Source organism: Pyrus communis, chromosome 3 (assembly GCF_963583255.1).
Source record: "Pyrus communis chromosome 3, drPyrComm1.1, whole genome shotgun sequence".
Taxonomy (NCBI): domain Eukaryota; kingdom Viridiplantae; phylum Streptophyta; class Magnoliopsida; order Rosales; family Rosaceae; genus Pyrus; species Pyrus communis.
In genome coordinates, this window is record NC_084805.1 from 1,953,490 (window position 1) to 1,965,950 (window position 12,461).

The following is a 12,461-nucleotide window of genomic DNA, read 5'->3' on the forward strand; positions in this document are numbered from 1 at the left end:
CCTGTTAATGAATGAGCTAACAATGCATTAGCTAACAAGTCAGAACATGTGGCTGTACTTTTAGCGTTAAGAGTATCAGCTTTTACGGAACCAGTTTAGATTAAATTCCTGATTGCACCAAAAGACAGCCTTCTAGAGTACGCAAACTACTAAAACTAGGAAAAACGGCTCTGGATTTAGACCAGACCACAAAAAACATAATTCGACATTATGAGAACAAACTAAGCAGTACCAGAAACCGTGCAATCCCGAAACAACTGACCGAAGCAAATCAAATTAATACACTAAGAATTGCCACGTACAAGTCTTACAACGCTCGCAAAAGAAAAAGTCTTACAGTATTTCAATTATTCCTTAAAACGAACACGAGCAAGTAGAGATTCAGATACTAACAAATATTTCCAATCCTCCAATTATTCATCAACACTATTCTTCATTGCTCAGTGGGAAGTACATTTAAAAATGAAAACAAATATGTTATGGTTAAAGTTTCATGTTTTTATGTTTTTGGTAAACGATTGCAATATTTTATTCTGATCCTTCACATCGATTTTCCTTCTTATCCAATTTCCCAAGAAATGGTTAAGCTTTCGCCTTTATGCTACCAGTGATTTGGTTACTGCAAAAGTAGTGCAGCAACATAGCACACCAAGCATTCGTTCTAACCAGGAATTGAACCATCTTAGCTTAAGTTAAATCTCGAGTACTAGAAATGGCAAAATTGATAGAGAGTGAAGATGGTGTTGCAGCTGCAGTTAATGCATTTCACCGGCAGTTACCTCCTGAGTTACCATTGCAACCTGCATTTTCAGAGGAAGATGAGCGTCCAAGCCCTATGGTGGTGTGATTATTTCTTCAACTTGAGAAGTGGTGCAGCCTGCCTTGCGGTGTATAGGATTCTTGCTGTCTTGTGCTGTTGTACAGATACGTTTTAATTTTTCTTTTTAATTTTTTTATATTATCATATTAATTTAATTTAGCCCTTCATTCATTTCATTCATGGCTTCCCTGTGTGCGTTTGATTGATAAATTGTTTACAAGCCAATGTAGGGTTCTCACAGCTTGTGGTAGAGTATTACAATAAATCAATTTTCGTTTCAGTTAGTAAAACTGACAAAGCGAGAATATAACCATATGCCAAACCGACTCAATTATTTAAGTCAATCGTTTCACCATTTGCTTCAGTTTGCGTTGTATGATTGTATCCATATTCGTTGACCTGAGAAATATAAGTACCTGGTTCCGCATAAGATATACTGAAGTCAAATGATAGTAGTTTTGTCATTTTGATGCTGTACCCGATCTTGGTTTGCAAGCACACTCTTATCTTAGGGACATGGGGTAGGGCCAAGTTTCGGCTTACTTTGTTATTCGGTGACACTTATTTTTACATCTCGACGACTACCAGATTCCTTAAGCTGGCATGCCAATTATTAACTTATATGTATGTACGTTTGTATGTATGTACTTCATCTGTGTGGTTCTTGAGACCTTTCTTGATTCTATCTCTTGAGCCTTTTGTATATTCGTCACAGAAACTATAAAATAAAACCTATTTATAAATTTGAAAAATCCTGTACGAGATTGAAAAAATGTCATTAGGTACAAAGAAATACATACTGACTTTGCTTGTTTTAACAGGAGTCCAACAATTCTGCCGAATCTTGAGATAGTTTATTTAGCAATTCTGGTTGCCATAGAATTTCAGCATTCTGTATATCTTGCTTAGGCAGGTTGATCAATTGGATTTTAAAGTTCTACTAAATCCTGTATGATTTGCACTGGTAGTCTTACTTTAACCAAAATAGAAGGGGGCGAAAGAGTTATACGAGTTCTAGTAAAACCATATCTTTGTACTCCAATATATATAGATCAGTAGGTACACTGTAAGAACACACACAGCTACTTAATACAAATATTCTACTAGTCCCGTCATTTTTTGTAAAGTTTGATCTCTTTCCACTTTGATTCCATGAAGTTACTCGAATTCTCTGGTGCAGCATATACTCCACATTTGAAATACAGATCCCCTGGTCCTTGATCTTTCACCACAAACTTCTTGACACCATCAATGAAAACTATAATCTTCCCTTTGTCAACGTTGTGGATTATGTTTACCCTGAACCACTTGTCGTAGAGATCAGTAGCTACGACATTGTATTTGTAGTATTTGATATCTCCATCATACATCCTTAGCTGTAGAGATGTCGCTCCCTCAGCTGCACCGTGGATCTGCACTATTGTAACCCCAGAAGTACCACTTGGCACATATGTATAGCCTTCAAATTGCCAAATTCCAGAAGAATAGTCATGCCCCTATAACAAAACCCCCAAGTTCAACAACTAGGTAGAATATTAGAGATGTAGCACTGTGAAAATATGGTAGATAGAGGGAAAGATATTTATACCGAAATGCGGAGCTCTGACCGTGGCCTAGTTGTGCTGTCTGCTTTGAAGGGTTTGTCATGGTTGTATATCCAAAAACTTCGAACTCCATCCTTGTAACTGTAACGATCATCGAGGGGTTCGTTATATGGTTTTTGTAACACGAAGTTGTCTTCTGTCAATGGTACAGGGGTGAATCCATCAGTAGGATCAGCGGCACAAAGATGGTGGTATTTCAGGATCAATAAGAACAAGCAAAAGAACTTGTAGAAGGAAATCATTTTCCTGCAGTCTATAAACAACATGGGATCTATGGGAGTCTATGCTGTGAGAACTGGATACTCACTTAAGCATATTTATAGCAATAGCTAACAACATGGTAATTTCCTTTCATTCTTTGATTACTTTTCTTTTGTTCTTATTGCTTATTTCAAAATTCAGTAGTTGGAGTTGTACGCATGTCTTTTTTTCTAGCCAATCAAAGTGGTACTTGGACCAAGATTGCGGATTACCCTTGTTGCCCAACGTAGTATATCCGTCTCCTTTCACTCAAGTTAGAATTTCCGTCGCCATAAATTATAGTAATATAGGACATTATAATATTGGTTGTATCCACTACAAAACTAATATTTGTACCAATGGTCTCTACACTCTTTATCAAATAATATGGTTACTGCCAAGGTTAAGCACATTATAATGAATTATATAATCCCAACCTTAACTTTGGTTTGCTTCTAGTAATCTAAAGAATGATGATAGTTAATTGTATATTGAAGTATAATTATTTGTTTGGGATAATATGATATAGGTCAAATTTATCAGATGAATATTATCTTGTCAGATAAATAAATTCCAGAACTAGCAGCATTCACCATTTCCCCCTACCTTAATATTCTTGACCCTTTTGTAATTTGATGGACGGCACAAACTAGGGCACTGGTCAAGGACCCCAAGAGGATGTTTCACTTTTTGTTTCACTTTTCTTCGTTTATTTCGTTAAGCATATTTTCCAGCCACTGAAACAAAACAGTTGTTTTCCCACCCAAATTTGGCATATTATTATGTTTTTGTGTTTTCTTTATACAAATTTGGGCTTATCTATTCTTTTTGTGGGAATTGATGCCCAATTTCTTGAGTTTAGAAAGCCAGTTCAATGGTCAAAGGAAAGGTAATTTGCATGGGTTGCATATTTTGTTTACAGCAAAGTATTGAAACGTTTGCCCAATGTTTAAAATATCTTGACTTGAATTAGGGTTTTTTATTTTTTGTTGAAGACTTGAATTAGGTTTTTAGTACTTAGGAAGCAAGTAATATTTTAAATGGACTTAGAACTAATGGGCATGTGTCGGACTACCTTGGCCTGCGTTAGTCTAATACGGAATACTCATGTGGCTCTGATCTCATTCTGAGGGCTTTGGGTTATTCTAACCACCTTGAGTGCCACGTGTCATCGACCCAGAAAAATCATTGTCCCTACTCAACTTGTTTATGTGATTGCATTGCCTCATACAACCAAATTTGACAATCGTGCCACTTCTGGGATTGGATTTGACTGTCAAGCAACCCCGGACAATGGGATTTGGCATTCACGTCACCCCATGAGGTTTTGTTAGTTCTGCTGCATTAGGCGTTTTGGGATGGCATTCTAACGCCATTTTACCCCTAATCTATGAACGACGGCCTCAAGTGACTAGATCTGATGGATGCGCCACCCTAGGCAACTGGATTTGGCGTTTTCTGGCACCTTTAGCCACTGGACCAGTCAATTGCGTTGACTTGCATTCAAACGTGGCTACTCCGCCGCGCTAAGCTTCAGTATTGGCGGCTAGCCCACTCCCTCTGAGTCCTTCAGCAACGAACTCCACAAGAACAGTGAAGCTACAGATAACCATGGCCTGAGTGCCCTAGCGTTCAATGAGATGACTGATGGGTCCCTTCTCGACGTAGGGTAGTTTGTTGTCTCGCTTAGCGAGCAGTAGCGATGGCTGGATGTTGTATTCACACTTGAGTGATGAAATATGTGGTCTCGTCTACCAACGATGACTTTAGATGGCCTTGCTTTGTCGCAATAACTTCGTATGTCCTCTTTTTTCGGTAGTGATAGAGTGTAACGCCGATATGAATTTGTTGCATCTATCATCTTTGTGATAGACTTGTTTAGGTGGGGTATGTATTTTTTATATAGTGGTATCTGTTTTAGGGGTTTTACTCAAGTTGTTTGTTTGAGCTTGTTTACAAACAATTCTTTGATCAATAGAACAATATACCCAATTGGCACATCTATATCCATTTATGATGTTTAATGCGATATAAATTCATCTCTATGATACCCATAGGTGAGTACATCATTGATGTGATTTACGAATGTTTTACGAATTTGCCTTCAGCCGACTATATTACTATTACTGAGCACTGATTTACATGTACATGTTTTACGAATGATTTTCATGGCATGCGAGAATTTTTAGAAAAACCTATTATTTAGTACTATATATGAGTTTTCAAAACAGGAGGTTAGTATGTTCAGAAAGAAAATGGTTTTTCTTATTATTGGTATTAGTGTTATAAACTTTGGTCCACTCACCCTTTGTTTTGCGCCCCCTTCAGGAGTTAGAATCGAGGCATACAATCCCGGCATCAGGGTACTTCTGCTTAGGTATCTTTGAGTCTTCTCTGTGTAAGACCCATTCATTTGTTCATACCTTTTTATAATAATTCTTTCGTGTCATTCTTGATTAGTTGTATACTCTAAACGTATTTCCACATTGGCATATTTCTTTCTAATTATGTATTTTATTTGTATGCATGTTTAAAATGGCTTCGTCGCCCTCTGGTGTCGGCCAACACGTGCCTATCTTGATATTTGGTGATATTGGGGTTGGGGCGTGTCAGAAGCAAACTTGATACGTGTGCAATCTGGTATGTTTTCATTGGCTTTAGTCCTCAACAAAAAGGTTATCGATGTTATCATCCATCTACCCGAGATGTCTATGTCTATGTCATCATAGATGTTACCTTCTCCAAAGATGAATTATTTTTTTCTTCCCAACCATACTCTTCAAGGGGGAAGACAACCTTAGGTGAAGACTATAGCTGGTTTGATGTACCTGTCAGCCCAAATAATGGGTGTGTTGAAGATGTACTTGTTGGCCCAAATAATGGGCTTGTTGAAGATATACCTGCTGGCCCAAATAATGGGCTTGCTGAAATCCAAAAAAAAAGAGTACATAATGATTGCCCAGATGGGCATGTGTGTGTTGAGCCATGTGGGCCTGCTTAATGATGGCGTGACTGATATGGTTGCTGGTAGGCCCGATGATAATAAGATAGTGGCAAATAGGTCGCTTGATGCTACAAACCCATGTGGGCTGCCTTCTTCTGCAGGGCTTTCTCCTGCTGGTTCCACCGGCCCAAATGGACTTCTTGTCGTTACCACTTGCAAATTATGTCTCCACTCATCAACTCTCGCCAAAATATTGTGCACTTGTTCAATAGATGGACACTATCAAAATACCTACTAGAGTGGAAGAAGATTTGAAAAATCTGAAATGGACAGAGGCAATGCAAATTGAGATGGAGACGGTACAAAAGAATAATACATGGAGTGTGGTTATACTTCCTAAAGGAAAAAAAATCAGTGGGATGCAAATGGGTGTTTACTATCAAACATAAAGCTGACAGAACAATCGATAGGTACAAGGTGAGACTAGTGGCCAAAGGGTATACACAGACCTTTGGTATTAACTATCAGGAAAGTTTTGCTCTTGTTGCAAAAATGGATATCATTAGAGTGTTGTTATCTCTTGCTACTAATTTTGATTGGCCTCTAAGACAATTTGACATAAAGAATGCATTTCTACATGGATGTAGAGGATGAGGTACATATGGATTTTCCACAAGGATATGGCACTGCAAACTCATAGTGGAAAAATGTGTAGACTCCGAAAGGCCTTGTATGGTCTCAAGCAGTCACCCAGAGCATGGTTCGAGAGATTCACTCAGGCTATGAAAAAGAACGGATACCGACAAGGGAACTCAGATCATACTGTATTCATCAAATGCAAGGATGGTAAAGTTACTTTACTCATTATATATGTTGATGAAATGATTGTCACAGGTGATGATATAAAGGAAATTGAACGGCTACCGAGGTACTTGGCTTCTGAGTTTGAGATGAAAGATTTGGGGGGACTTAAGAACTTCCTAGATATTGAGGTTGCTAGATCTCAAGAAGGGATATACGTGTCACAACTAAGTATGTGTTGGACTTATTGTTCGAAACTGGTATGTTGGCACGTAAATCGGCAGATACTCCAATTGTGGAGAATCATCACCTTGCAATCTATCAAGATCAAGTTCCAACAAATAAGGAAAGGTATCAAAGGTTAGTGGGAAGATTGATTTACCTGTCAATCACTAGACCAAACATTGCTTATGCAGTAAGCGTGGTGAGTCAGTTTATGCATGCACCAAGTGAGGATTATATGGCAGTAGTAATGCGAATCCTAAGCAATCTAAAAAGAGCTCCGGAAAAAGGTCTAATGTACAAAAAGCTTGGACACATGGAGGTGAAAGAATATACTGACACATATTGGGCTGGGAACATCACTGATAGACGGTCTACATCAGGCTATTTTATGTTCGTGGCTGGTAACTTAGTGACTTGGAGAAGTAAGAAACAAAATGTGGTGGCAAGATTGTCAGCAGAAGCTGAATACAGGGGAATGGCACATGGTATTTGTGAACTTCTATGGCTTAGGATACTTTTTACTGAGATAGGTTTTAAGCGCAAGGGGTCTATGCTGTTGTATTGTGATAATCAAGCAGCTCCAGAGATAGCTAACAATCCAGTGTAGCATGATCGGACTAAACATGTTGAGTTGGATAGACACTTCATAAAGGAGAAGCTTGATGTTCAGCTGGTTGACATTTCGTTTGTGAAGACAGAAGAACAGTTGGCGAATATTCTAACACATGCGGTACCTGCTGGAAGATTTTGAGACTTACTCGACAAGTTGGGCTTAGGAGATATCTATGCACCAACTTGAGGGAAAGTGTTGGCCTGAGTCAACCCTATTAATTAGGAGAATGTTTGTGATTAGAAATATAATTGTGTTTCCTAATTTAGTTAGAATTTCTTTAATGTTCCTTGTACAGAATATATGTTATATATATATATATATATATATATATATATATATATATATATATATATATATATATATATATTGCCTCCTTAAGGGAGAAGAATAGAATCAACGATTAATCCCTAATTCTGATAGTTTGGTTTTATCTATTTTCCTGCAATCTATAACCAACATGGGATCTATGGGAGTTGGTGCTGTGAGAACTGGATACTCACTTAAGCATATTTATAGCAACAGATAACAACATCATAATTTCCTTTCATTCTTTGATTACTTTTCTTTTGTTTTTATTGCTTATTACAAAATTCAGCAGTTGGAGTTCTACGCATGTCTTTTTTCCGGTCAATCAAAGTGATACTTGGACCAAGATTGCGGATTATGCTTGTTGCCCAACGTAGCGTATCCGTCTCCTTTCATTCAAGATAGAATTCCCACCCCAATAAATTAAAGTAATATAGAAAATTATAATATTGGTTGTATTCACTACAAAACTAATATTCGGACCAACAGTCCCTGTACTCTTATCAAATAATATGGTTATTGCCAAGGTTAAGCACATTATATTGAATTATATAATCTCAACCTTAACGTTTGGTTTGCTTCTACTAATCTAAAGAATGATGATAGTTAATTGTATATTGAAGTATAATTATATATCTATCTATCTATATATATAAAGTGAGAATGATAAAAAGGTGAAACATTCAAAATACCAAAAATTGTCCTTCAAGAATTCCAAAAATTACAATTGAACCATAAGAATTTAAAGTAATTCACCATATTTTAATTTTGAATGAATTTTAAATTTAAAACTTTAATTAAAAAACACTCCCATGTTATTGGGTGGTTTCATGGTTTTACTTCATTTTTTTTCTGAATAATTTTTTAATAAAAATTATAAAATAGTTATTTAAAAAAAAAATTAAAAAACATAATCTAATGTAAAAAGGCCACACACGTGCGTGTGGCAAGAGACTAGTTTGGAATAATATGATATTGGTCAAATTTAGCAGCATTCACCATTTCCTCCCTCCTTAATATTCTTGACCCTTTTGTAATTTGAGGGACTGCACAAACTAAGGCAGCACTGGTCAAGGACCCCACGAGGATGTTGGTCGTGCCAACAAGCATCAGCCATCCCTCTGTTTTTGTTTCACTTTTCTTCGTTTATTTCGTTAAGCATATTTTCCAGCCACTGAAACAAAACAGTTGTTTTCCCACCCAAAGTTGTGCATATTATTGTGTTTTTGTGTTTTCTTTATACAAACTAGCATATGGGCACACACAAAATGTGTGAGAAATTTTTTTACTTTTATTTTGAAATAGAATGAGAGAGGAAGGGAGTGACAGAGAATGTGGGAGTGGGAATTTTTATTTTTTTATTTTTAATAATTAGAGATATGTTAGGATCATATGCAAGTTAAACTTTGAAACAAAAACAGTAAAATTTGGTTGTGTGAAATTACATTTATGCCCCATATTTCTTATTCATGTTCTGTTTTAATTAGAGGATTAAATTGGTAATTTCATAGGATTTTGGTTAACAAATAGTGTTTTATTAATTAGTAGAGATTTGGGCTTATCAATTCTTTTTCTGGGAATTGATGCCCAATTTCTTCAGTTTAGAAAGCCAATTCAATGGTCAAAATTTTGATTGGAAAGTTAATTTGCATGGTTTGCATATTTTGTTTACAGCAGGGACGAAACCATAGATTTCTATAAGCAGAGGCATTTTCAAACAACAAAGTCACAATTAAAAATCTCAAAATTTTATTGAACAAAACACTAATATATTAATCCATGAAGTTTTTCATACAATATATTACATTATTCCTCGAATCGTTTTCATGTTTTGAAAGCTTTGCATAACAATATCATTACCAATACAATTAAATATCTCTTTATATAAAAATAATCATGTTATCATTCATCCATTGATCTCTAAATTAGAAAGCTAAATTCTAAATTGAAATGTCAAAAACAAATTAATGAAGTAAAGTCATATAAAATACTTTATGGAGTAAAATTCTTGTGTTGAATTTTGATAATTGATTACTTGAACTCCAATTGTCTATGACACTCCAAATTCAATTGAGTTTTGGTTGAATGAAAGGGGAGGAAAAATCTGGAGAAGTTGAGGACTGGAATTGTTTTGCCGTATGTGGTGGAATGAGTTTTGTGTGGATTAACGACCTAGGATTAGAAAAACGGGAAGACACAATTAAATTAATTGTTAATTAAATTGTCATCAGGTAGGGCATTTGGGATTCAAAACGGTAGACCAGTTTAGTTGCCTACCAATTTTTTTAATTGTAATTTAATTAAGGCTGGTTATTGAGAATTGGAACACAACCATACATTTTTTTTTTAAATAAGTAGGGGCATCCGCCCCCGTAGGCCTACACTAGCTCTGTTCTTGGTTTACAACAAAATATTGAAACGTTAGCTAAAAGGCCGGGTAGGGAGCATTACGTTGCCCAATGTTTAAAATATTTGACTTTAATGAGGCTTTTATTACTTGGAAAACAAGTAATATAAATAGGGTAAATTATATTTTATTCTTTTAGTTTTGTGGTCAATTGCAATTTCTTACAATATTTTTAAAATATTTCAATTTTATACATTTACTTATTATTTTATTTCAAATTCATAAATCCGTTAAGTGATGACGTGGCAAATATAGAATCCACATTTATACTAACGTAGCTACCAAATTTATGTCACGTAACCAAAAAAGTAATTTTTTATACATTTAAAATATAATAATTTACCCTTAAAAAAAAAAAACCCACCTGAAACCCACCCTCCTCGACCCTTTCTCTCTTTGTCCCTCCTCATAAATCCGTTAACTGATGACGTGACAAATATGAAATTTACATTTATACTAACGCAGCTGCCAAATTTATGTCACGTAACCAAAAAAATAATTTTTTATACATTTAAAATATAATAATTTACCCTAAAAAAAACCCACCCTCCTCGACCCTTTCTCTCTCTGTCCCTCCTCATAAATCCGTTAACTGATGACGTGGCAAATATGAAATTTACATTTATACTAACGCAGCTGCCAAATTTATGTCACGTAACCAAAAAAATAATTTTTTATACATTTAAAATATAATAATTTACCCTAAAAAAAACCCACCTGAAACCCACCCTCCTCGACCCTTTCTCTCCCCTCCCAACCCCACACCCCCCCCCCAACCCACTCTCTTCACCTTCCCTCCCATCCAAAAAACCCACCCCAAGTTCCCAACCCACCCAAAACCCAAAAAAAAACACAGAAATCAACCAAAAATCTGGGTTTTGGGTACAAGGAGGTCACGTGACCAGCCAAGTTAGTCGGTCTCCGCCTAGTGCCAGTTGTGGACGTTGTCTCCGTCGGGCCTATCCTCCACGATCCACCGCTTGTCGCCCTCGCCGTACTTCGCCATTGAATCTAATCAGGAATCACACTCAAATTTCTTGAGAGAGAGAGAGAGAGAGTGAGGGTTTGGGATGCGGGGAGGAGGAATCACACTCAAATTTCTAGAGAGAGAGATAGTGAGGGTTTGGGATGCGGGGAGGAGAAAGAAATAGGGTGGGGGAATAATCTGGGTTAAGATTTAGAGGAACCGGACTTGACTTGTTTTAAATGTAACGGGGCAGGGCGAGACGAGTACACGAACCAAATCTAAGCCGATTTCGGTCGAGTCCACGGGTCCAAATCCTTTTTTTTTTATTTAATTTTGGGTTGGTGTATGAACAGTCAGATGCAGTATAACTGTTAGTAACATCCAAAACAGATTATTTTTGTTTGTAAGAATCCTGCACACTCAAAGTCCTAACTTATTCATACAAGAATTCAAGACACAAATCCAAATAAGCCAAAAAGCAGTTACCAATTTAAGCCAAGCTATTTGGAGCAGGACCTCTACGAGCAGAAGTTAAAGGGGAAATAAAAGTACTATAGGAAGACAAATAATTTTTGGGCCAATATGTTGGAATGTTTAGAGCTAGCAATACGAACACAGGAGAGCTATCCATCTCGGCATGGTGATGGGGAGGTAGTGGTGGCGACTCCTGACTGGGAGGAGACTCACGCGAAGATAATGGTGAATCGATGATGGTGGCAGGTTGTGTGATGTCGAGGAGACGGAGACTCAGGACTCAAGAGAGGACTAAGAAAAGAAAAGGTCGAATCAAGATATTGGGGACTGCGGACTCGACCAAGTGAGAAAGAAATTCAATCCCTTGATCCAATTCATTCATTTCATATTAGAGACGGGCTCGTCTAGGCCTCGTGCTTCTAAGTTTTGGACGCACCCCGCCCTGTAATTACATTCGACCCATCTCGCCCCATTTTTTTTTTTATAAACTTGTACCCATCCTAATCCACGGGTTCTGGACCCATTTGCCCACCCTTACCCTACACTTAATAAATGAAGACATGACTATATTATAGTAGTATGTAGTAAGCATGGGTGGATCAATATAGGGACCCGTTTGCCCACCCTTACCCTACACTTAATAAATGAAGACATTACTATATTATAGTAGTATGTAGTAACCATGGATGGATCCATATAGGGACCCGGGACGTCCCGGGACCTTCCGGAAGCTCGAAGAAACACTTGTGATCGACCTTCGGGACCCTCCAACAATTTGGGTAGGTGCAGCGAAGAGGCTTGTTGCCTCCATGAATGTGCATGCAGCATTGCTTATAACGAAGAAGAAGAAGTTTCTAATTTTTGTTTTAATCCCCCATCCCCTAGCACCATTTGCCATTCCACCACCTCTAGCTGTCTAATTTTATTTCTTCCAAATTTATTTAAGTTTTTTAATCCTAAACTCTAGTCTCAACTCCCAGTTGTAATATATATGTTACATTAACAAATTTCATCTTTGTAGATTCATTAATTGATGCGTTATGTTGTTGAGTAGAATTTG

General features: G+C 36.9%; 1 protein-coding gene across 1 annotated transcript; it reads right to left on the reverse strand.

Moving 5' to 3' along the window:
• Positions 1-1,932: 1,932 nt before the first annotated feature.
• LOC137727623 (citrate-binding protein-like) lies at positions 1,933-2,690 on the reverse strand. The gene is made up of 2 exons (XM_068466447.1): positions 2,409-2,690; positions 1,933-2,316 (listed from the first exon to the last, which is right to left on the reverse strand). The coding sequence occupies exons 1-2, from the start codon at positions 2,688-2,690 to the stop codon at positions 1,933-1,935; spliced, it is 666 nt and encodes a 221-aa protein (XP_068322548.1).
• Positions 2,691-12,461: the final 9,771 nt, after the last annotated feature.

Coding starts and splice junctions, on each gene's coding strand:
- LOC137727623 (XM_068466447.1), bottom strand. CDS start 2,690: ATGTTGTTTATAGACTGCAGGAAAATGATTTCCTTCTACAAGTTCTTT. Junction 2,317..2,408: donor GGTCAGAGCTCCGCATTTCG/GTATAAATATCT, acceptor GTTTTGTTATAG/GGGCATGACTATTCTTCTGG.